The sequence below is a fragment of the Leopardus geoffroyi genome, chromosome D1 (assembly GCF_018350155.1).
Source record: "Leopardus geoffroyi isolate Oge1 chromosome D1, O.geoffroyi_Oge1_pat1.0, whole genome shotgun sequence".
Classification (NCBI taxonomy): Eukaryota; Metazoa; Chordata; class Mammalia; order Carnivora; family Felidae; genus Leopardus; species Leopardus geoffroyi.
In genome coordinates this window covers 60,375,412-60,401,085 of record NC_059329.1, presented here as the reverse complement: position 1 = coordinate 60,401,085, position 25,674 = coordinate 60,375,412, and the positions used below count along the sequence as shown (strand labels likewise).

General features: G+C 39.7%; 2 protein-coding genes across 2 annotated transcripts; one reads left to right on the top strand and one right to left on the bottom strand.

Annotated features, from left to right (window-relative positions):
- Nucleotides 1-1,185: 1,185 nt before the first annotated feature.
- Nucleotides 1,186-2,143, bottom strand: LOC123602418 (olfactory receptor 52K1-like). Its single transcript, XM_045486909.1, has one exon. It carries the CDS (start codon nt 2,141-2,143, stop codon nt 1,193-1,195), a length of 951 nt encoding a protein of 316 aa, XP_045342865.1. The 3' UTR covers nt 1,186-1,192.
- An 18,671-nt stretch (nt 2,144-20,814) lies between these two features.
- On the top strand, nt 20,815-21,861 carry LOC123602417 (putative olfactory receptor 52P1). The gene has a single exon (XM_045486907.1). The coding sequence runs from the start codon at nt 20,815-20,817 to the stop codon at nt 21,760-21,762; it is 948 nt and encodes a 315-aa protein (XP_045342863.1). The 3' UTR covers nt 21,763-21,861.
- The last annotated feature ends 3,813 nt before the right edge of the window (nt 21,862-25,674 follow it).

Here is a 25,674-nt window from a genome sequence, read left to right as displayed (position 1 = left end):
CTGACATAGGCTCAGATTCTTTCAAAGCTAAATAACATGTCTAGATATATGTGTAGACCCAGAGACGGAAATTAAGGCAGAATAAGATAGAGATATATAATTTCTAAAGAGTAGTCTGAGGAAACAAGGGACTCACAAGATAAAAAAAGAAGAATGCATTTGTGGAAGATGGTGTATGAGGGCCTATATGATCACACACAAATTCTAGTTGTCAGGATTAACATTAAGGAAATTTTCTAGCATGTAAGTTTGCATTGGATAGAAGAAAAGAAAGAGAATACAGGTCAATATCCCCATCTCCTGTCTGTTTTGCCTACCTATGTCTTTCATGATACTGAGCCTCGTGATGGGCAGGTCAGGGACAACAACCTATTATGTTTAGCATTTCCTCCTTTGTCTTAGGACATAGACATAAGTGCAGCACCCCCACCTTAATGAAATATGTATTCCCAGCACAGATTTAGGACTCAATAATGTTTTGTGACTGGATTATTGAATGAATAAAGAATTCACATTCTTGGTGAAAACATAAGCTAGATATGTGTGCAAAGAGTTGCATGATGTGTAAAGAAATGGCAGGGGACATGTTTTACTCAGAGATTGGTCATGAGAATATAGAGGTCAAAATAAGTCAAAGAATACATAGGCTGACTCAACTGAAGAAATAAATTTTAACAAGCAAAACTGTCTGACTTGGAACCTGTAGCCCAGGAAGATTATGAGTTCACCAAAACTGGTAATGTTTAGCTAGATACTGGACATCAACTTTCAAACTGTATAGGTACTCTTGTCTCAGATGAAATGTTGGTCTTTCCCAGTTCATGATCCCAGTGGCTCTGAATAGAAACTCAGATTCTCACAGTCTTATTAAATGAACTTGAAAGCATCTTTGTGTCTTTAGATGATGTTACTAAGAGGAGAGTGGGTCAAGCCTTTGTCAAGCCTCCTAATAGAGTGGGCTCTTTGAGAAGGCAGCAAAGTCAGCATTCAGCCTTTGAATTCAAAGGCTACCAAAGAATACAGCCCCATGAGTCCTGATCAGACTGGTGACTGAGTTTCAGGACATCATTAAGTTTTTTCATTACACCAGGAAAGAACTAAACTGGCATCCCTCCACTTCCTATCATACCCCCACCCCCAGTTCAGCATTCAGTCTGTCCCACTCTTTTTCCACCTGTCCCTAACTCTCCATTTATACATCCTTTCTTAAGAATAGTCCTAAGACTCGCTTGCGAATCTGCTTGGTCTTGACACCATAGATGATGGGATTAATCATGGGTGGGAAGAGCAGATAGAAATTAGCAAAGAGTATGTGGACATGAGGGGCAGCCTGGCGAGCCACACGGTGCATGACTGAGGAGATGACCACAGGTGTGTAGAAAGCTAAGATAGCACCTATGTGAGACACACATGTCCCAAAGGCCTTGTAACGGGCCTCCTGAGAGGCAAGCTGTAGAACTGCTCGAAGGATGAAGATATAAGACAGGATAACAAAGAGCAGGTCCAACACCACTATAAACATGGCCACAGCAATGCCATAGATATTATTGAAGCGAGTGTCCCCACAGGCAAGCCTTACCACGGCCATGTGCTCACAGTAGCAGTGGGCAATTAGGGGACCTCGGCAGTAGTGGAAACGTCTGAGCAGAAAGGGGAGTGGAGTCATTAGTGTCACAGCCCGAGTCACAGCAGCCATGCCAATCCTAGTGATAAGGGACCCAGTCAGGACTGTGGTGTAGTGCAGTGGCTTGCAGATAGCCACATAGCGGTCAAAGGCCATGGCCAGAAGCACTGCTGACTCCATGATAGAGAAGGAGTGGAGAAAGAACATCTGGACCAGACAGGCATAGAAGTTGATCTCCCGATCTCTGAACCAAAAAATAGCTAGCATTTTGGGAAGTGTTGTAGAAGAGAGAACCAGATCAATGACTGCCAGCATGGCCAGAAAGAGGTACATGGGCTCGTGGAGGGCTGCATCAGTCTGGATGATGAAGAGGAGGGTGCAGTTGCCTAGCAAGGCTAGAGTATAAGCTGAGCAGAAAGGAATGGAGATCCAATTATGTAGGTGCTGCAGGCCTGGAATCCCCATCAACACGAAGACTGACGGATGGGTTGAGGTGATGTTGGAGGCTGATGTGACCATTGGAAATCCTCTTCTGTTCCTATTGTCTACTTCCACAGGACCTGTCCAGAGAGTATCCTGTGTCAGCAGAGCTCTAGCACTCAAGTTCAAGCTCTGATCATTTACATGGAAGGATTAGCCCTTGATATCATTCTAGACCTTAAATTAGAAAATAATCCTAATATACATTATGAAACATACATGGTCTCTGCTCTCAAGGTATTTTAAAATCATAAGATGATCAGAACATTAAATACCATTTAACTAGTATCACAAGGCAACCCTCATTGAGGAGTTGAGTGGAAGAACTTTGTTATCTTTGTGTGACTAAGGACCACTTTGTAAAGGTCTAGCTTGTCTGTATGAAAAATAATTAAACCTAGCCCCTTCTAATAATTTACTTTCCTCCAAGTTCTATAAATTTTTCTCTAATAGGGGCTCAATAGGCCTTTGACACTCAGAAATTTCACCAACTAAAGCCCTACTTCTAGCCAATTTGAGAACATGAGAAGATCTATTGTTTTCCTTCACCTAACTTTAACTTCCATTCTACATGCTTCTACCTTCACCCACTTTGCTTTCTAGCACCCATGACATTCAAAGGAAGAGGTCCTCCACCCCTATCTTTTTGCAAGACTGACCTCTAAACTTCATACCATTCTTTTTCATTCTGGTGTCCTTTATCTTCCTATCTCATTTTTATCCCTTTTATCGTTCTCTTTGAAAAAGCGTAAACATTTGTGTCCCACAATTTTATCTGTGCTTCTCTCTTTATCAGTTTATATCTTAAAAGTTTCTCCTTAGAATTGAGATATTGTAAAACCATTAGCACAATGAATGAATGGATAAAGAAAAGTGATACACATAGAAATATTATCAGCCATAAAAAAGAATGAAATCTTGCTATTTGCAACAACATGGATCTATCTAGAGAGTATAACATTGTGAAATAAGCCAGTCAAAGACAAACAGCGTATGATTTCATTATGTGTAATTTAAGAAGAAAAAAAAAATTAACAAAGGGGGGTGGGGGGAAGAGACAAACCAAAGAAATGCTCTTAACTATGGAGAACATTGGGTTAGTGGAGGGTGGAGGTAGGTGGGGGATGGGTAAAATAGGTGAAGGGGATTGGGAGTATTTTGATGAGCACTGAGTAATATATGGTCTCTGTTCTCAAGGTGCTTTAAAATAAATATGGAATTGTTGAATCACTATATTGTGCACCTGAAATTAATATAACTGTGTGTTAACTACATTGGAATTAAATTTCTTAAAATGAAACAAAACGGACTTGTAGCTGCTAGGGATGGGAGAAATAGGTGAAGGTAGTCAAAAGGTACAAACTTCCAATTATAAGTTCTGGGGATGTTATGTATAGCATAATGACTACAGTTAACAACACTATATCATACATTTGAAAGTGGCAAAGAAGTAGATCTTAAAAGTTCTCATCACCAAAAAATTGTCATAACTATGTGAAGTGATGGATGCTAACTAGACTTTGGTAACATTTTGCAATATAAACATATATCAAATCATTATGTTGAACACCTCAGACTAATACAATTCTATGTCAATTATGTCTCAAAACTTAAAAATAATTTTAATTTAAAAATAAAAATAAAAATCATTAGCCTAAATCTAGAATTTAAAGATGTGCTCAGTAAATATGGGCATTCTTTTTAATTGAGAAAGTTAAGGTTAAGTTACTTACTGACAATCATATGTTTGAAAAATGTCAAATATTAAACTTTGAGAACTCGTTTCCTGCCTTCAAATCCAATAACTCAAATCACTATATTCTTCTGCCTCTACCTGGTTGTTCCACAGACAGTTGAAATCTGGAGTGTTCAAGTTAAAGAAATAAAACTCTAACTCATCACCATGGTACAGGGAAAAGTTTTAGAATCCAAAGACTTAGGCTCAAGTAATGATTGTGCCATCAGTCTACCTACTAGCAGAAACTAACATTAATCTGATATTTTTTAAGTTTTAGCTTCTTGACCTGTAACTGGAGACAATAACCATACCTCCCATGATCATCTCACCATGTTATTGTGAGGAAAGATGAAATCATATAAGAATAAACCTTGTAAAGTGTGAAGCATTTTGCACATGCTATTTGTCATTACTATCTTACACACAAATCTGCCCCCCTTTCTACAGTGTTGATCTTAACATCAACACCATCCTGTATTCTTCAGCTTTATCTCTTCCATCTAACAACCTCTTAACTCGATTCCCCTTCACAGCACAACTTGAATAAAAACTTGACTGTATTTGATCTCTACACCATTTACAACCTCATTTAATTTCCAATCCTTTCCAAGCTAACTTCCATCTCCACTCCTTCCCTTATACTGACCTAGCTATTGCTTCTTTCCCCTCACTCTTTCCTTTTCTCTCTGCTTTTATTTTCCCTTTTATTGTCTTGCTACCTTACTAGGTCCTCCCTTTTTCCTCTCGCTTTTTTCTTTTGTTTTTTGTCTTTTGTGAGTTTGTTGTTGTTGTTGTTGTTGTTGTTGTTGTTACTATCTATGTTCGGGGAATTGCCAATTGTATAGCTTCTACTCTGAGTTTCAGACGAGTATATTCTACTGCCTATTGGACCTCTCCAATTTAGATGTTCCATGACAATCTTAAACAATACAGCCAAAATTAAAATCTTATCTCCCTACAAACAATTTCCTTCCCATGCCTTGCCATCTTAGCACATATTCTGGCCATCCATCCTGTAGCAAGGTCAGAAACCCAGGGATAATCCTTGATTTAATCCCTTCCCTCTTCCATAGTATCCAGTTCATTAGCAAATCTTACCAATCTGCAAAATGTATTTTACTCCCTACTCTTTTCCTTTTCCCTGACAACGTTCTTATTTGATTCACCATCTTTCATCTAGACCACAAAAGGCTCATAACTGGTCTCTGTGGTCTGAATCTTGGGCCCTCTAGGCTCCACTTTGTATACTGTAGCCAAAGAATCCATTTAAAAATGCAAATTATACTATACCAGGCCTTGCCTCAAGACCTTCATGGAATTACCATTGCACTGAGAATGAAATCCACATGCTTAACTCTGGCTTACCAGTCCCTGCATAGCCTGGTCTCTACTCACTATTCAGCTTTATCCCCTTCCACCTTCATTATGCTCAAGACATAAAGCCTTCTACCAGATGCCAAAGCTTCTGGTGTTCTTTCTCAGTCAATGATACCCCTTGATCCTGCCCCTAAATTGTCTCCCATGCTGCTTTTATCCTTTCCATACTTCTTGTCTTCCCAAATTCCATCTCTTGCCTGTGTCATTACAAAGACCTCCCATTTAAATAAATTGAAGATGACACAAAAAGGAAGATATACCATGCTCATGGATGGAAGAACTAATATTGTTAAAATGTCCATACTATCCAAAGCAATCTACAGATTCAATGAAATCTCTATCAAATACCCACATCATTTTACACAGAACTAGAATAAACAATCCTAAAATGTGTATGAAACCACAAATGACCCCAAGTAGCCAAAGGAGTCTTGAAAAAGAACAAGGCTGTGGAGGTATCACTCTCCTAGATTTCAAGATACGCTACAAAGCTGTAGTAATCAAAACAGTATGGTACTGGCACAAAAATAGACACATAGATCAATGGAACAGAATAGAGACTCCAAATATAAACCCACAATTTATGGTCAATTAATTTATGACAAAGGAGTCAAGAATATGCAATGGGATAAAAGTCTCTTCAACAAACAGTATTGGGAAAACTAGACTACTTGTTTCACCATATATAAAAATAAATTCAAAAAGGATTTAAAATCCTAAATATGAGACCTGAAAACGTAAAATTCCTAGAAGAAAACACAAGCAATAATTTGTTTGACATCAGCCATAGAAACATCTTGTGACACCTTGTCTCCTCTGGCAAGGAATACAAGAGCAAAATTAAGCTATTGGGACTATACCAAAATAAAGGCTTTTGTACAATGAAGGAAACTATCAACCAAACAAAAGGGCAGCCTACTGAATGGGAGAATATATTTGCAAATAACATATCCAATAAGGGATTAATATCTATAAAGAACTTATTCAACACCAAAAAAAATGGATTAAAAAATGGACAGAGGAGCTGAATAAACATTTTTCCTAAGAGGACATACAGATGGCCAACAAACACATGAAAAAATGCTCACTTATCACTAGAAAAATGCAAATAAAAACCACAATGAGATCTTTATACCTGTCAGGGTAGCTAAAATAAAAAAAGAACAAGTGTTGGCAAAGATGTGGAGATAAACCCTTGTGCACTATTGCTGGGAATGCAAATTGGTACAGCCACTGTCAAAAACTGTATGGAAGTTCCTCAAAAAATTAAAAATAGAATTATCATATGACCCAGTAATTCCACTACTGGGTATTCACCCAAAGAAAATGAAGATACTAGGTCAAAAAGATAGACACCCCAGGGCACCTGGGTGGCTCAGTCAGTTAAGTGTCTGACTTCAGCTCAGACCATGATCTCACAGTTCCTGGGCTTGAGCCCCACATTGGGTTCTGTGCTGACAGGTCAGAGCCTGGAGCCTGCTTTGGATTCTGTGTCTCCTTCTCTCTCTGCCCCTCCCCTACTCAAGTTCTCTCTTTCTCTCTCTCTCTCTCTCTCTCTCCCTCCCTCCCTCCCTCAAAAATAAACATTAAAAAATATTCATCCCTATCTTATTACAGTGTTGTTTATAATAACCACAACATGGACACAAACCAAGTGTCCATCCATAGATGAATGGATAAGATGTGGTATGTATATACACACACAATATGGAATGTTTCTCAACCTTAAAGAATTAGATCTTGCTATTTGCAACAACATGGATGGACCTAGAAAGTATAATGCTAAGTGAAATAAGTCAGAGTAAAACAAATGCCATATGATTTCACTCCTATGTGGAATTTAAGAAATAAAATGAAGAAAAAAAAAGACTCTTAAATGCAGAGAACAAACTGGTGGTTGCCAGAAGGGAGGTGGGTGGGAGGATGGGAGAAATAGGTGGTGGGGATTAAAGAATACACTTATCACGATGAGCACTGAGTAATACACAGAATTGTTGAAACATTATATTGTAACACCTGAAACTAATATAACACTGTTAATTATATTTGAATAAAAAACCTCCTCTTTAGTTTTGCACCCCTACTCAATCTACCACTACAACGCAACAGACCACATGTTCTATCCCTACTGAAAACCACTTATGAGACCTCATTGCTACAAAAACAAAAAAACAAAAAAAGACTTACAACCTACTTAATACACTTACAAACATGTTCTGCCTAAATTATTAGCCTCTCTTCTTACCATTCCCCTAAACATTTATCCTAGACTCAGCTACAGTGGGTTATCTGTCACTTCCTGAAAGTTATGCTTGTGGCTCATACAATGTATCTGGAATGTTTCCTCTGCCCCTTTTTATGCCTGGCCAAGATCCTGCCACCTTCTTAGTGAAGTCTTCTCAGATTCCTCCAGGCAGATTTTCTCAGTGTTTTCAATGAGGGCTCATTAATGCACTGAATTAAATAACACAAGGAGAGCACAATCTGTGTTGCCAGTACACATGCACTATCCACTCACCAGACTGAGTACTTTTAATACAAGAGCTCTGATTTATTTCTATATTCACACTCTATTGAATATTGATGCTCAATAAGTGCTTTGCTTTTAAAAAGTTTACTTATTTTGAGAGAGAGCACATGCACACACAAGCAGGGGAGGGGGGGGGAGAGAGAATCCCAAGCAGACTCTACACTTTCAGTGTGGAGTCTGATGTAGGTCTAAATCCCCTGAACCATGAGACCATGACATGAGCCAAAACCAAGAGTCAGGTTCTTAATCAACTGAGCCACCCAGATGCCCCTCAGTCTGAGCCACCCAGATACCCCTAAATAAGTGCTTTTTAAATAAGTATATGAATGACTCCCTAAAGAAACTTTCTCCACTCCTTTGGTGGATAATATACTACCATCTAATCCAAATTGAAGCTTACTAAGTAGCCCCTGATTTTAAGCACGTCTACAGATGGAAATTCTATGAAATCTTCCATCAATTTTGGTTAACTAGATCATCAAAAAGTCCTCTTATTAGAAACTTCTCCAAATCTAATGTGTATCTGCATTTTCTCTAAGATAGCATTGGAATGGGCAGTGTGGAAGCTCCATGACAAAACAGGGCTGTGCTTTTTTAGATTTACTGCCACTGTCTTTATGGAACCTATAGAGGGACTTGCTAAATATTTCTTGAATAGTTGAAAGAATACCCTCCTATGCATGCTGTCACCTGTGCCCTAAGTTAATGTACTTCTCCAATTTCAAATAGGTTTCTCCCTTCCCTGAGCGCCCCTGTCTCTCTTCCTGTGTGTTCTTGCCACCTGTCTCTGGTCTTCCAGTTTATTTTCCCACACACCTCAACCTCACAGATAGACTATTCTGTTTAAAATGCCTAATAATCCATCAACCTTCCCTCTTTCCAGGTTTAACTGAAATATACCTCTAATTCTGTTCACAATCCTACTCTGCTTATCCAGTCTCCTCCTGCCCCAGCACCCTTAACCTGCGTGGCATGAGTGTCTGGTCCAGTCTGTACATGTCATTGTCCTATGCTTCCTGTTTTCAGAGTCAAGACATCAGCAAATAACAAAAGGAAGCCTGTTTCACTTATTTCTTTGTCTCCCCCAAAAGTGTGTGTGGCTCCATACGTAGAGTATTCAGTCAGTGCTATAAACTATTTGGTAGACTACACCTTTAACCTGAGAGGACTTTCAAGTGGTAGAATTGAGAATCTGAGTCCCCAGGTGATCACGGAGGAAGTCAGTAGCAGAGCTAGGACTAAATTTCATAACTTCTGACTCCTGTGCCAAGATTCCATTTACAGGACCATGCTGCAAAGATATAGCTAGTTGTTGCTAAAACCTTTCTTTCTTTTTTTTTTTTTTTAATGTTTATTCATTTTGAGAAAAAGTGTGCATGAGATGGGGAGAGGGGGAAAGAGAATCCCAGGCAGGCTCCACACTGTCAGCACAGAGCCCAATGCAGAGCTCAATCTCACAAACCTCAAGATCATGACCTGAGAAGAAACCAAGAGTCAGATGCCTAACTGATTGAACCACCCAGGCACCCCATTGCTAAAACCTTTAATAAGTATAACTGGCCTGTCCCTTCGATATCCTTATTTCAGATTTTTCCTTTTGTCCCAGGACTATTACAGCAGCCAGGACTGTGTTGAGGCCAGAATATGAAGTAGGAGGAAAGAAGGTAGCACTAATGAGAGATTAACTAACCTGGTCTGGGTTGGTTAGTTAAGGCTTTCTTGAGGTGGTCAGTAATACACAATACAGGAGCACAGGCCTGGAAGGCAGAAAAAGATTTCTTCTAATGCTGGCAAAAGAGGATCTGAAGCTTATAGAAGATAAAGTCTTGATGAGAATAGAAAGCAGGCCCTCTGTTAGATAGACAAACATTGGATGAGAAGGCTAGAAGACAAGAATCAGGAGGTCAGACAATTCCTGAGATAAGGATAAACTGTCTGTTTGAGCATGAGAGGCATTGAGAAATGAGCTCTGCCCTATGAACTCCATGGCTCCCCACCTACACACACACACACACACACACACACACACACACACCTAGCCTATTCCCTTCAAACATTAAACAACTCCTTCTAGAGGTTCTCTACTCAGCCTTTGGGTATTCCCTCTAGTCATTACTATTTTCAGTCTGATTTCTGCTATTATCCTGGTTATTCTAGTTTTCTCTGCTAGCCCAGCTCACATGGCCTCTTTCCTTGACCTATGACCCCAGGTACTCTGTTCCAGCCCTCTAGTAGCCAGCTGACTCAGCAGAAGCTTGCCTCCCTGGTCTGCTTGCCCCTCATCCCACTTGTGCCACCTCCCTTATATGCTTGGTCTTTCCTACCACCATGGGCCCTATGTGCTCTCACCCCTCAGCATGAGGCTCAATTCATTTTCTGTAGGCTTCAGGAAAAGCTGATGCCAATTTGACAATAAATTTCATATTTTAAAAAAAACTGATGCAGTTTTCCTTGTGAGAGAAGGCTGGAAAAGACCGTTGGAAAGGAGAGGTCTGGCTATATTCTCATAATAAGCTACTCTTGTCCCAAAAGAAAAAGAAAGAGCAGGTCTGATCCCTGAGGAACATCCTGAAAACGACCCATGATGGGCCTGGTGTCTTCTCTGGAGGTGACTTTAGAGACCTCTGTCCCAGTTCCCAGTCTTCTGGGATTCCTGCCCCTGGCTTCCTACAGATCCTACTCCCTCACCATTCTCTGGCATTCAGTGCCTCCCTTGAGGCAGATTGTAGTCTGGTTTTGACAATTATTGTGCCTCTCTCCACCCTCTTCCCTGCAGTGCCTTCCTTCCCTGCAGTGCCTGCTGAGAAATAAAGCGTCCTCAGAATATGCAAATAGATGCCTGCTGTGTGCTTTGGATTGTGATTTAGAAAGGTGGGGTTCAGTTATAACTAGGTCAACGTTATCTGTTTATTTGGTTTGGAGTCTTGATGTTTTATTCAACACTCTGGTAGCATTTGGCAGAGATGTGCACTCTCTACTTCCTGATTTCCTAAACACTCTGAAGGTTTTCTCCCTACTTCATTGTGTCACTTTCTGAGTATCTTTTACTGTCTAGTTCCTCTTTTCCCAGCTTCTGATGTTGAGGTCTCTTCTCTCTACTCATTCTTTAGGTGATTTTTATCATTTCTCATGCCTCTGTTCTTTCATGCCTCCCAAATGTACATCTCTAATTCAGATAGTTCCCCTGGACTTCAAATTTGGTAAATATAACTTGATTACCTGACAGCTATTCTTGAAGGTCTAACATATATTTCCAAGCTTACATATTTAAAACAGAATTCTGGGGGCGCCTGGGTGGCGCAGTCGGTTAAGCGTCCGACTTCAGCCAGGTCACGATCTCGCGGTCCGTGAGTTCGAGCCCCGCGTCGGGCTGTGGGCTGATGGCTCAGAGCCTGGAGCCTGTTTCCGATTCTGTGTCTCCCTCTCTCTCTGCTCCTCCCCCGTTCATGCTCTGTCTCTCTCTGTCCCAAAAATAAATAAACGTTAAAAAATTTTTTTTTAATTAAAAAAAATTAAAAAAAAAAAACAGAATTCTGATTCCTTTCTACCTCTACTCTTTAAACCTACTTTAATCTCAGTGTTTCCCATTGTACTGAAGCCCTTCCATCCATCCATCCATCCATCCATCCATCCAATTGGAAGGCTAGAAGTCTCCAACCTGAAGTCCATCATATCCTCATGACCCTGCATTCAGTGAATCCATCAACAAATTCTATTTGCTGCATCTTCAAAGCATATCCCAAGTGTAATCACATTTCGTTGACTCTGCTGCTTCTACTCTGGTTAAATCACCATCATTTCATTCTATGGCTATAACAATAATTTTTGAACTAGTTTTCCTCTTTCATCCTTATTTCCCTTATGTAGAATCCAATATAGACCTTTTATTTTTATTTTTTTTATTTTAGAGAGCACGAGTTGGGGAGAGGAGCAGAGGGAGGGAGACAAAGAATCTTAAGCAGGCTCCATGCTCAGCGTGGAGCCCAACACAGGGCTCGATCCCACGACCCTGGGATCATGAACTGAGCCGAAATCAAGAGTCAGATGTTCAACTGACTGAGTCACATAGCCACCCCAGTGCAGACCTTTAAAAACGTAAGTCACAGCATAACAGAATCCTGTTCTAAATCTTCAAATAGATTTCTACCACACTTCAAACAAATTCCAGTTTTCACCATGGCTTACAAGACCTTTTATTACCTGGACCTTGGCTACCTCTCAAATGCATCTTCTTTCTTCTTAGTCACTCCACTCAACCAAGTGGCCTGGTGTTATCCCTCAAATTCACCACATTTCAGACCTCAAAGTGTGTCCATCTGCTGTTCTTCCTGGAGCACTGTCCTTCATACAGCTGCATGCCTTGCTCACTGATGTCCTCAAGATCCCTACTCAAATGTCACTTCAGAAAGTTCTACCATGGCTACTCTAAAACTATGCTCCTTGTCACTTTCTATCTTCCTGTTTTATTTTAATTAGCACTTTTCAATACCTATTTGTTACATGTTGACCATTTTAATGAAAGTCTCCCTTACTAGCTTAGAAGTTCTATCAGAACAAGGACTTTGTCTTCTTCATTCACCACTACATTCCTAGTACTTAGAGAAATGTTGACACATAATAGAAGCTTTATAATATTCTGTAGAATAAATCTCATTAGTTGAATAAAGATCCACCCAATCGTATCCCAAGTTAACAATGAAGAACCATGCGTATCCATGAGCTCCATCAAGATAATGGAGATCCCTTCAATAAGGAGATAAGTCTAAAAGTAGCTTAATTAGTAGTATGTCAGTCTTTTCCACCAAATAGTAAAAAGAACAGAATTTTAATTATAACTAAACCATCATTCTCCTCCAAACAAGAGGAATATCTTTAATTCCAAAAGGATAAAAGAAGGAAAAATATCCCGCATGCAGCTTTTATGATTGACCTCTCACAATTTTCTGCTATTAACAATTTCACTTAATAGACGGTCTTCATTACCCTAGAGATAAAGGGTAGCAACAAGGAACACAAAGCTTTATTTTGAGTGTAGCCCCAAACCCATTAGTTTAAAAGTGTCAGTGTTTTATGCTTTTAAGAAACTATAAATTGCACATGTTTGTGTAAGTTCATTTTCAAATGTGTGAACACAAATGTCTATTGTCTATGAGGAAAGTTCACACTGAGCTTCAAGTGAATTGTACAATTGAGCTCTAAGCTAAGCAGCAGCCTCTGCCAAGCTAGCCATTTTGGTAAGTGGTCCTAAATTTCATACGGGAGCAAATAATTTTTTGTTTTCCCAGGGGGAGAAAGCTCTGTTCACAGAGTGCAGACCAGTAATGATTTTTCTTTCTTGTTGACTTTGCTTTTCTTTTTTAAACAAAAGAATCAGGCTGTGATTTTTAACTTTTGTTAAACCTGTGCAAAAGACCTAATAACCTGTGTCCTTAAAGCCCTGCCTTATTTTTGCTCCAGATACCATTAAGATCTTTTTTCACTCAGCAATTTCTCCTTGTTTTTGTTTGTTTGTTTGTTTGTTTTGTTTCTTTGGGTTTGTTTTGTTTTGTTTTGTTTTTTTAAGAGAGAAAGGGAGCGAGTGGGGAGGAGGAGGGAGAGAATGAGAGAGGAGAAAAAAAAAAAAGAGTCTCAAGCAGGCTCCACGCAGTACCACAGAGCCTGACGCAGGGCTCCATTCCACAACCCTGGGATCATGACCTGGGCATGAATCAAGAGTCAGAGGCTCAATGGACTGAGCCCACTCAGGTGCCCCAATTTCTCCTTTCTAAAGCAGTAATGGTAGTTCAGTGTTTGTATTCCCAGAGAACTCCTTGGAATTAATGTGGTTAACTTCTTCTGTCTCTTTAGTAATTTAGTGTCTTTCAAAACTATATTAAATACAACATAGCCTCAGAGAAGTTACTCAAATTGGTGAATAAATCTTTTGAGTACATTCTCCATTAAAATTTAATAGCTAGCACTAGGGATTCTTATGATGAAATTATCCTGTATCTTGAGTGTGATGGTGGTCACACAAATCTACACATGTAATAAGTGAATAAAACTAAATATAAACACATACACATACAAACAAATGAATCCTTTTAAGACTGATGAATCTAAATACGGCTAATGATCAATGTCAATTTTCTGGTTATGATATTATATTACAGTTATGCAAGATGTTACCATTGGGGGAAACTGGGGAAAGAATATATGGATCTCTCTGTATTATTTCCTATGACTACACATGAACATAAAGTTACCTCAAAATAAAAAGTTTCAAAAAGTAAAAAAAAAAAAAAAAAAAAAAAAAAATGGAGATCCTTGGCTTGGCTCTGAGCACTGTGGTGCTGGCAGAAAATTTAAGAGTCCTCTCATTTATCTGCTATTGCCACTTATTCCCTCTATTAAATTCAGATGTGTCTCTGGAAGAACTAAATGGGGGAATGGCCAAACCTTAGAATCCCTGAAACTGAATTCTTGAAGTATGAATATCCTGTGAGCTACCCAGGGAATCTATGCTCAGAGAACAAAGTCTGCACCTTCCTTTCTATCACCTGGGCCATGCCATCTCCCACTAGCTCTTCCCTTCACCATCTTCACCATCTGCATTTAAAGTTCCTTAAAACAGGAATCTTTTCTGTCTCTCTGTCTCTCTGTCTCTCTGTCTCTCTGTCTCTCTGTCTCTCTGTCTCTGTCTCTCTCTCTCTCTGTCTCTGTCTCTCTCTTTGTTTCCTATAAAGGAATGTATTTGTAAATCATTCATATAATTAAAACTTAAAATAGGATTAAAGGACAAGTCATGTAATTGAATTATCTTAGATCAGTATTATCATACTTCTTAAAATACTAGAAGCTCTCAAATCAAATTTTATATAAACACTGTGGTAAACACCTGTTGTTTCTCTTCTTCGGTATAGAATTCAAAAATAAGATAGCTTGCTTCCTGGGAACCACCTTCTTTTCACATTTTTTTTGGAGTAAACACTTGTATTTACAAGAAAATATTTAAGGATTTCACATATTTACTTCATATAACCCTCCTAACCATCCTATGTTCTATCACCATAAATTTTCCCAGGTTTATCACTTTCTTTTTTCCAGTTATTTTATTTTTTACCCCTTTTAAAAAAGTTTTTACTTTAATTCCAGTTAATATACAGTATTATATTTCAGGTGTACAATATAATTATTCAACAATTCTATGCATCACCCAGTGGTCATCATAATAAATGTACTCCTTAAACTCCATCATCTACTTCACCCGTCATTCCACCCACCTCCCCTCTGGTAACCATCAGTTCTCTGTAGTTAAGAGTCTGTTTCTTAGTTTGTCTTTCTCATTTTTTTCCCTTTGCTCATTTTGTTTCTTGAATACCACATATGAGTGAAATAATATGGTATTTGTCTTTCTCTGACTTATTTTGCTTAGCATTATACTCTCTAGCTCCTCCCATATTGTTGCAAATGGCAAGAATTCATATTTTATGGCTGAATAACATTTGTGTGTGTGTGTGTGTGTGTGTGTGTGTGTGTGTGAGATGATATATATATCCCCATTTTTACAGATGGGGAACAAGAGGCCAAGAGCTGTAACTTGACTAAAGTCACACCAACAAGATTTAAAGTGACCCTATCACACAAACAGCATATAACATATATATAATATAATATATATATAAAATCTCCACACTAAAATGTTGTTCATCCATAAAAATGAAATCTTGCCACATATACATATAATCTCGCATCTTTATCCATCAATCAGACACTTGGGCTGCTTCCATATATATTGTAATGATGCTATAAATAGAGTGCGTGTACCCCCTTGAATTAGTGTTCTTCTACTCTTTAGGTAAATACCCAGTAGTGCAATTGCTGGATCATAAGGTAGTTCTATCTTTAACTTTTTGAGAAACCTCCAAACTGTTTCCCACTGTGGCTGCATTAGTTTGCATTCCTTCCAATGGAACAAGAGAGTTCTTTTTTCTCCACATCCTCACCAACACCTGTTGTTTCTTGTGTGTTGATTTTTAGCCATTCTGACAGGCTTGAGGTGATACCTTTTATAGTTTTGATTTGCATTTGCAGGCATCTTTTCAATTTTTTGTATCTCTAAGACCCTGTAGATAAATATTGAGTCCTCAATAGGTTTGTTGCCTTATTGCCTGAGATCAAGCTTCATGTCTGTCTGCCTAGCCTACATTTAACTAGAATACTATCTGCTCATTCAACAACCTTCTCCCTATACCTAACGCCATTATGATCTTCTTTTAGGTACTATCAAAGAGCTTAATTCACCCTGGTCTCTGCCTTCACAAAGCCTATTGAGTAGGAAGATGACTGAAAGATAATAATTTAATGATAGCAAATCCTCAACAGATTGTTGTTACCATGTCACATAAACCGTATTAAGCATCTTCCGTGTAATATGATAGCTCTCCCCATTTTTACAGATGGGGAACAAGAGGCTAAGAGCTGTTACTTGACTAAGGTCATACCAACAAGATTTAAGGTGACCATATCACACAAACGGCATTTGATAAGATGGTGTATGGATGAGAGGAGAGAAAGGACACTTACTATGGCTCAGAGTATCTCTGATTTGCATTTCTCTGATGAGTGATTGTGAGCATCTTTCCATGTGTCTGACCATCTGTATTTCTTTTAAAAAAATGCCTACTCAGGTCTTCTGCCCATTTTTAATTCAATTTTTTGTGTGTCATATAAGTTCTTTGTATATTTTGAATACTAACCACTTATTTTCTATTCAGTAGGTTGCCTTTTTGTTTTGATGATGATTTCTTTTGCTGTACAAAAGATTTTTATTTTGATGTAGTCTCAATATTTTATTTTTCTTTTGTTTCCCTTGCTTAGGAGACACACCTATAAAAATATATCTATGACCAGTAGGAATTTCTATTGACTTAAAGAATAAGAAGCAATTTCTGCCTGTGTTCTCTTCTAGGATTTTTATAGTTTCAGGTGTCACTTTAAATGTTTAGTCCATTTTGATTTTTTTGGTCTGGTGTTAGAAAGTGATCTAATTTCATTCTTTTGCATGTAGCTGTCAAGTTTGTCCAACACCATTTATTGAAGAGACTGTCTTTTCCCCATTCCATATAGTCTTCTTTATGGATTAATTGACCATATAAACATGAGTTTATTTCTAGGCTCTCTGCTCTGTTGGGATGGGCAAAAGGGGTGCAGGGGAGAGGGAGATTCAGGCTTCCCATTATAAAATGAGTAAGACACAGGAATAAAGTAGAGCATAGGATATATAGTCAATGATATTGTAATAGTGTTGCATGGTGACAGATGATAGCTACACTTGTGGTGAGCATAGCATAATATATAGAGTTGGATCACTGTACACCTGAAACTAATGTAACATCATGTGTCAACTATAATCAAATGTACTTTTTTTAAGTTTACTCATTTTGAGAGTGAGCACATGTGAGCAGGGGAGAGGGGTAGAGAGAGGGGGAAAGAGGATTCCAAGCAGGGTCCATGCTGTCAGTGCAGAGCCCAACATAAGGCATGATAGTGAGATCATGACCTGAGCTAAAATCAAGAATTGGCCATTTTACCAACTAAGCCACCTAGGCATCCCTAAAAATTTTTTTAACTAAACTTTGAACTAGGCTGCACTGACTGCCAGAAAATGCCCATTATCTCTTGTCTGCCATATTTTTACACATGCTTTTTTTCTCTCCTTCATGTGCACCTCCAAGCCCACTTTCTATTTCTGAATCTTTGACTAAGTTGTACAGCACTAAACCCCTTTCTGCTAAATGAACTTGTGTCTTTTTTATATCTATATATCTCTTGTTGAACTATAATCTTTTATGTCTGCTGATCCCAAACTGGACTATGAACAAGGGTGTGATCCTTCAACTCTCTGCTCTAACATCTAGCATAGTTCTTTGCATATGGTAGATGGTCGGTCAATGATCATTGAATTAGATAAAATAATAAAATTAAAATTTTTACCAGGTGCTTGGCATAGACCAGGCAAAATGATAAATGCCTTCCATATACCATCTCATTCATTGCCTACCCCTTTTACAGATGAAAAACTAACATTCAGAGAAGCTAAAAAGCATGGAGAAGCAAATATTTGGGACATGTGGAAGGGGCCAAAAGAAAAAGCAAAATCAGCAAATTTTCTAAACAGAATTCCTGTGCCAGAAAGCCTTTAGGATTATTTGTGTGCAGGGGTCTGTATGCCTACTCCCTTCCTATCTACTCTGAACTCTCAGTGTAAATTTTCTCCATTATCCTACTCTTTTGGTTGGGTAGGGTAAGGAAAGACCCAAACATCTAGCTTCAATTTTCTGCCTCTTTCCAGCATCCCAGAGGTGTTTTTAGTGCCTTTATCCCCAGGGAATTTTTAATCTCAGTTAGGCCCTTAATAACAGGATAAATATTCCAGCCTTTTTGCTCCACACTCTCTAATCCCTGCAGGACCTGAGACTTTACTACCACTCCCTGTCCCAAGCCTGGTAAGTCTATCTCTGTATGTCACCCTACAGTAAGCACACTACAAACAGGCCAAAGACCTGGAGAACACTAAGATAATTTTCTCACTGAGGTAGTCTCCACTTCATATAAAAAGGACTTACAAATGAATCACACTTCTTTACCATTGCTATATGCCATGTAGTGCTCTTCAGATGAATGTCTCCCATAAGGATTCCTCACAGTAGCCTCTGAAGTAGGAATGAACTCTCCAGGTCACAGAATCTGAAGCAGGTTGACAAGAGGTTAGGTGACTTGGCTGTGATCACATAGCTGGTGAGTTAGCAGAGCTGAGATTTGAAAAGGGCTGCTCTTACTCTTCCACTAACAAAAGTTGAATCCTGGGCAGGTGGCTTCCAGATGCTCATAAGCACTTTCAGTGATGAACAGTGTGTTCCTTTCTTCATGAGACAGCTTTGTTCCTGGACATTTTTCATGAGCTCTAACTCAAATATTAGTGAGAAGGACAGGAAGTGATGACCCCAAGGCCTTCACCTTGATCTCTCTTAGAATCTTGGCATACTGTGCTCCACATGTTTTTCCAACTTCATTTTCCGTATCTGTGCAAATGGGGCTGAGGCAAGGGGGGCATGCAGGCATTGTGCTGCGTAACTACAAGGATAGAGTAAACATTCTTTGAGAGGCAGCTCAGAGGCTGAGGAAACTTAATTCAATTATTAAAAGACTGGAAGAAAAGGTTGGGGGGGGGGAGTGAAGAAAGCAAGTCTCTCCCATTTATATCTAGATTATTCAGCTCTCAATTTTCTCCACACCAAAGAAAGGGCATTGAAGTATGGACACTCTAAAAACAATGTCTTATCTAAATGTACGTACCATGTCTGAGTACAGCCTTGTTCATGCATTTTATACAGCAACATATACAGAGTCACATGCTGAACTAAATACATGGTGTGCTCAGAATGTAACAGCTTTACATATACCATTTTACAAGGACCCCTCACCCCCCACCCATATTTCTCTCTGTCCCTGACCCTTCATCTACCACCAAAACTGAAATACCATCTGAGTATTCTTGGTCCCAAGCTCTCTGGTAGAAACTCAGGAAGGGAAATAGCACAGAAGGAAAATTTTAAATGCATGGAAGAAGGGATAAGACATAAAGGGACAAGATGTTTGTCTCCATATCACAGTAACAGCCACATTGGGCACTGAAATGGCATCCTGGTCCAGGGTTCCTTCCCCCAGACCACATGAGAAGACCTTATCCTTTGCCTTCTTGCCTATTTCTTTCTGGGTATGGATAGCTGATGGAAGGGATTGCAAGGAGTACTGCAGCTTAGGTTAGGGATATAGATGGACTTATCTCCAGAGGGCTCAAGCAGTTCTACCCTCTCTGTTACCACTAACAGCCAGAACACAGTCACATCCCATCATATTAGAAACCAGTGTGAGAAAGGTACTGTTCCCTCCCGAATATCTCCTGTGTTTATTCCTGTGTCTTGTTCTCAACTTTCCTTTTCATCCTCTTCTCTCCCTCTACTATCCCCTTCCTGACTTTTTAATCAAATTCTTTCTCAAACTCTCAATTACTGGATGGCTAGTGGATCAGAGAATAGTGAGAAAGTACTTTTAGGTAAGGGAAGATCAGGGAATATAGAAAGTGTAGGTAATAGGCAAAGAGATGGAGTGGACATGTGTAGAAGCTCCATGCCATAATCTGACCAAGCTGGTCTCCATATTTGCTTACAGTTAACAATTGTGTTCCCAGTGATTAAAATTTACTTCTCATACCCTCTTCATGTACCTTTTGATTTTTTATAAGACTGTGTTTTCATTCCTCAGTAACTTTATCAGATCACCTATTATGGCCAAATTAACTTGACATCTACCACTGACCAATTCTGCATGATCTCACCTGTTTCACACAGAAACCTATGACAAGCACAGGATTCTACTACTAACATAAGCCAGGCAATGTTACGGCTTTAGCAGACTACGTGAGACTCAGCCTTTCACCATGTGTTTGTTGTTCTGAGCCTCATCTGTGAATAACCATGGGCTCAGTGGCTTGAAAAACCCATCCAACAACACCCCCCCCCCACAACTCTGCTTTCTCTTATCTCTCAGTCTTGATCTTCCCATCTTGAAAAGTAACCACAAATCAAATGTGCCTGACCTTTGATTTTTATATTATTTTATTGTCACATAGGCAGATCAGAAGAAAATAAGAGTACAAGGCAGAATTGGGTTCACAGGCATAGAAGATTCTCCATGGTGAGGATAAGTAACAAGAGTGAGTTCTACAACCATGTCACTCACCCTACAGCCTAGCCTAGACATTGTTGAATCAGACTTAAGTGGAAAGGCTCCTCTGACCCCTGGTAATGATAAATTCACCTCCTGCCATGCATCACTTCCCAATGCTATACAACCTTCTTATCCTGGATGTTTTTTATGAGATCTAACTCAAATTTTTTCTGCTATCCTTTCAGTTTCAGCCACAGAATAAGAATGAATCCCAATGGCTTCATCTGTCAGAGCTTCCTAGGGTTCAGAGCAGGGCAGTAAGGTCTTCTCTACCTACCCTACCTGGACCTGACCATGCATTTCACAAACCACAGCCATCAGAACCCAAACTCTTTTCTGCTCATGGGAATTCCTGGCCTGGAGGCATCCCACTTTTGGATTGCATTTCCCTTCTGCTCCATGTATGCCCTGGCAGTGCTTGGCAACATGGCAGTGCTGCTGGTGGTGCGATCAGAGCCTGCACTGCACCAGCCCATGTACCTGTTCCTATGCATGCTGTCCATCATTGACCTGGTGCTCTGCACTTCTACTGTGCCCAAACTCCTTGCACTTTTTTGGACAAATGCTACTGAGATTGACTTTGGGGCCTGTGCTACTCAGATGTTCTTTATCCATGGCTTTTCAGCTGTTGAATCTGGTATCCTGTTAGCAATGGCCTTTGACCGCTACTTGGCCATCTGCCGGCCACTGCACTATGGGTCATTGTTGCCCCCAGAGGCTGTGGGCAAGCTGGCAGCTGCTGCTGTGTTTCGTGGCTTGGGCCTCATGACCCCACTCACATGCTTATTGGCAAGGCTGAGCTACTGTAGCCGAGTGGTGGCCCACTCCTACTGTGAGCACATGGCTGTGGTAAAGCTGGCTTGTGGGGGTACACGGCCAAACAACATCTATGGCATTACTGCTGCCACGCTAGTTGTGGGCACAGATTCCATCTGCATCACTGCCTCCTATACACTAATCCTCCGGGCTGTGTTAGGCCTCTCCTCCAAAGAGGCAAGAGCTAAGACCTTTGGCACTTGTGGCTCCCACCTGGGTGTCATCCTTCTCTTCTATACACCAGGGCTCTTCTCATTCTACACTCAGCGCTTTGGCCAGCATGTGCCCCGGCACATCCATATCCTCTTGGCTGACCTCTACCTTGTTGTACCACCCATGCTCAACCCCATCATCTATGGCATGAAGACCAAGCAGATCCGGGATGGGGCCCTCCGACTGCTGAAGCGGGGCATTGTTCAGTCTTAAATCTCCAACCCCACCCTAGAACCTTGTCTTCTTCCTTTAGGTTTGGGCAATTGTTGGAGTGGGCCATTGGGAATATGTGGCCACCAGTTAAACTGTGAGCCAGACTGGGGCAATTGGAGGTTCCTCACACCTTCGCCTGCCCCTGGAATATACATTCTACCTGCTATTCCCACGGTGAGAGCTGTTCCATGAACACAGCCTTGAGAGAGTAAGGTATTGTTGAGCCCATCTGGCCAGTATACATGACTGAACCCAGTTAAGGCCTCTCTATAAACTTTTAAGATTTGACAGGTGGGTACTTGGGGTCACTAACACAAATCTCATAAGTAAGTTCCCTTGCTTTTTAAACCTGCCACCTACACATCTGGAGTGGCCTGCCTCTTGCATTGGTCTCCTCTTGTTCTCTGTGTATGAGGGCCAGTTTGTGAGCCAATGGTAATGTTTAAGAGACCAGTGGTTCCCAGCATGGTGGAAGAGAGAAGCCCACACTCAATAGTATCCTTACTTTGATAAGGAGATAAGTAGCACAAGTCTGAAGGATGAGGAACCATTAGGTATTTCCCATTTGTGATGTAGATATGATTACAAAGCCTAGGGATCCCATGTTTATTTGGGAAACATGGTCACCAAGCTGATGATCACCTCCCAGGGAATTCCACACTGCTGTTCTGACAGGACTCCTCCCTTCTAGGAGACCTTGATAAAATAAAAAAGATAAGACTCACAGTCTGACAAGAAGAAATAACCTTCATCCACAGTCAGGTGCTCCTACTCTGATATGGATACATGCATGCCTCCCTCAGTGAACTCTTAGTTTGACAGGAGAAACACAGAATTAGAGAAACAGAAATGGAGACCTAGCACTCAGCAATGGGCTTTGGGAAAACTGTGCCTGCTGTACAGAAGAATAAGCAACAAGGTATAATGTCAATCTAGGAAGGTTCTCTGGAAGGTGAGAATTTTCATCTTTTTTACTGAGTATGCACTATGTTAAAATCTAGGTATGGACATGATATGGTCAAAAGTGCTCATGGAGACTTTTCACTGTTGGAGGAGACCTACATATAGGAGACAACAGCAAAACCAAATAAGTTAAGCCAAATTAAATGAATATTAGGATAAGCACAGGGACAATGGGTACTGAGTAAGGACATCTAACTTGTTCAGGGGAAAAGAGGTCTTAGGACCGACCTCATCTCATTCCACTTCTGTCCAAATAGGAAAGGCTGCTTTCTCAGAAGCCTTCAACCACACCTGAGTGTGAGGTGTGGGAACAAAGTCTCATACTAGATGACTCAAGTCTGATATCCTTAGTCTTTTCTTCTAGTCCGTGGGGTGGCCATGTGGAGCTGCCACCAAGCCTCAAAGGTCCAGGGAAAAGACCAAACCCCTTCTTTAGAGATGAAATAGAGAAAACATTCCAATTTGACCTCCCGAGCAGGTTTTTAAAAATGAAAGTGATGGCTGTGATTTAGAAGGTCCATTAGGATCCAGAGTCCTCAGTCTCTGGTTCTGACATCTGTGCTCAGACTCTACGGGCAGATTGATAGGTATTTAATAGGTATTTGGCTCCAGGGTAAAGCATTTTAGTAAGCTAGGAAAGAGCTTACTAAGGAGAAGGCCACTAGCAGGCTCAAGAAGACCTAGGTCATCAGAACTTCATCTAGTTACAGCAGTGGATTAGTTTAACACTCTTCAGTGCCTCAGGAGGATGTACGTTGTCTTATTACAGTCCCATAACCATCTGATGAGCACATAACTACCCCCCCCCCTTTATAGAGTCAGAAGATTAGGAAGGTAATAACTTGTCCAAGAAATCAAATATCAGAGCCAGGGTTAAATCTCTTTAATTCTAAATTCTGTGGTTTTTACTCTTTACCAGGTGAGTTCCTACAAATCTACACCCTGAGACCAAAAATCTAATAAGATCTTTATTTTCTTAACATCACTGACTTTTCTGAGAATATGCAATATGCTAAGCACCATTCTAGGAATTGGAAATGTAATGATGATTCAGGAAAATAAATCCCTGGTGACAGATTGAATAGGAGACATCTGCAAACCCACCACTACCACCCTATCCCATGCAATATACTCTCAGTGACTTCCAAGTTAACATAATAGTTCTTCCTTCACTCAAGGGCTCAGCACACACAAAATTAGTAGTTTTAACTTACCCATAAACATCCCAGGTTGCCAGACAACTAGAGACCACAGAATGGCCAATAAATTCTAGTCCCCAGGATATTTAATTCAAATTAGGGGGGAATCAAGGAAACCAGCTACACTGTATTTGGGACCATTGGTTACAATTGGATTTATTTTTCCCAAATTATTCTTTAATGAGATATAATTTACCTAAAATAAAATGCATATGTTAAGTATATAGTTAGATGGTCTCTGACAAATGTGTGCATCAGTATAACTACCACCTTAATCAAATACAGAGCATTTTTATAATCCCAGAAATTTCCCTTGTGTTCTTTCCAGGTAATATCTTTAGGGCTCACCCACTGAGAAAACCACTGTTTGATTTGGATTACCTTGTATCAAACTTACTGTTCTAAAAGTTCATATAAGTGGAATGATACATATTCTATGTGTCCAACTTCCTTGACTTAACATGTTTTTTTTGTTAATAATTTTATTAACTTATATCCAAGTTAGCATATAGTGCAACAATGATTTCAGGAGTAGATTCCTTAATGCCCCTTACTCATTTAGTCCATCCCCTCTCCCACGACCCCTCCAGCTGTTTGTTCTCTATATTTAAGAGTCTTTTAGGTTTTGTCCTAGCCCCCCCCCCGTTTTTATTATTTTTGCTTCCCTTCTGTTCATGTTTTGTATCTTAGAGTCCTCATATGAAGTCATGTGATATTTGTCTTTCTCTGACTAATTTCACTTAGCATAATACCCTGTAGTTCCATACACGTAGTTGCAAATGGCAAGATTTCATTCTTTTTGATTGTCAAGTAATACTCCATTTTATTTTATATATATATATATATATATATATATATATATATATATATATATATATACCACATGCATCTGTACACCACATGCATTTTTATCCATGCATCTGTCTATGGACATTTGGACTCTTTCCATACTTTGGCTATTGTTGATAGTGCTGCTATAAGCATTGGGGTTCATGTGTCCCTTCAAAACAGCATACCTGTATCTCTTGGATAAATACCTAGTAATGTAATTGCTGGATTGTAGGGTAGTTCTATTTTTAACTTTTTGAGGAACCTCCATACTGTTTTCCAGAGTGGCTGCACCAGTTTGCATTCCCACTAGCAGTGCAAAAGAGATCCTCTTTCTCCACATCCTCGCCAACATCTGTTGTTGCCTGAGTTGTTAATGTTAGCCATTCTGACAGGGGTGAGGTGGTATCTCACTGTGGTTTTGATTTGTATTTCCCTGATGATGAGTGATGTTAACCATTTTTTCACGTGTCAGTTGGCCATCTGGATGTCTCCTTTGGAGAAGTGTCTATTCATGTCTTTTGCCCATTTCTTCACTGGATTATTTGTTTTTTGGGTGTTGAGTTTGATAAGTTTTCTATAGATTTTGGATACTAATTCTTTATCTGATATGTCATTTGCAAATATCTTCTCCTGTTCTGTTGGTTGCCTTTTAGTTTTGCTGATTCTTTCCTTCGCTGTGCAGAAAGAAGCTTTTTATATTGATGAGGTCCCAATAGTTCATTTTTGCTTTTGTTTCCCTTGTCTCCAGAGACATGTTGAATAAGAAGTTGCTGCGGGTTGGCTCAACATGTTTTTGAGGTTCCTTTGTATTTGTCTGCATCAGCTGTTAATTCTTTTTTATTGCTGATATTCCATTGCATGAATACATCAAAGTTTAACTATTTTGGGACACTTGAGTTGCTTTCTTTTTTTTTTTTTT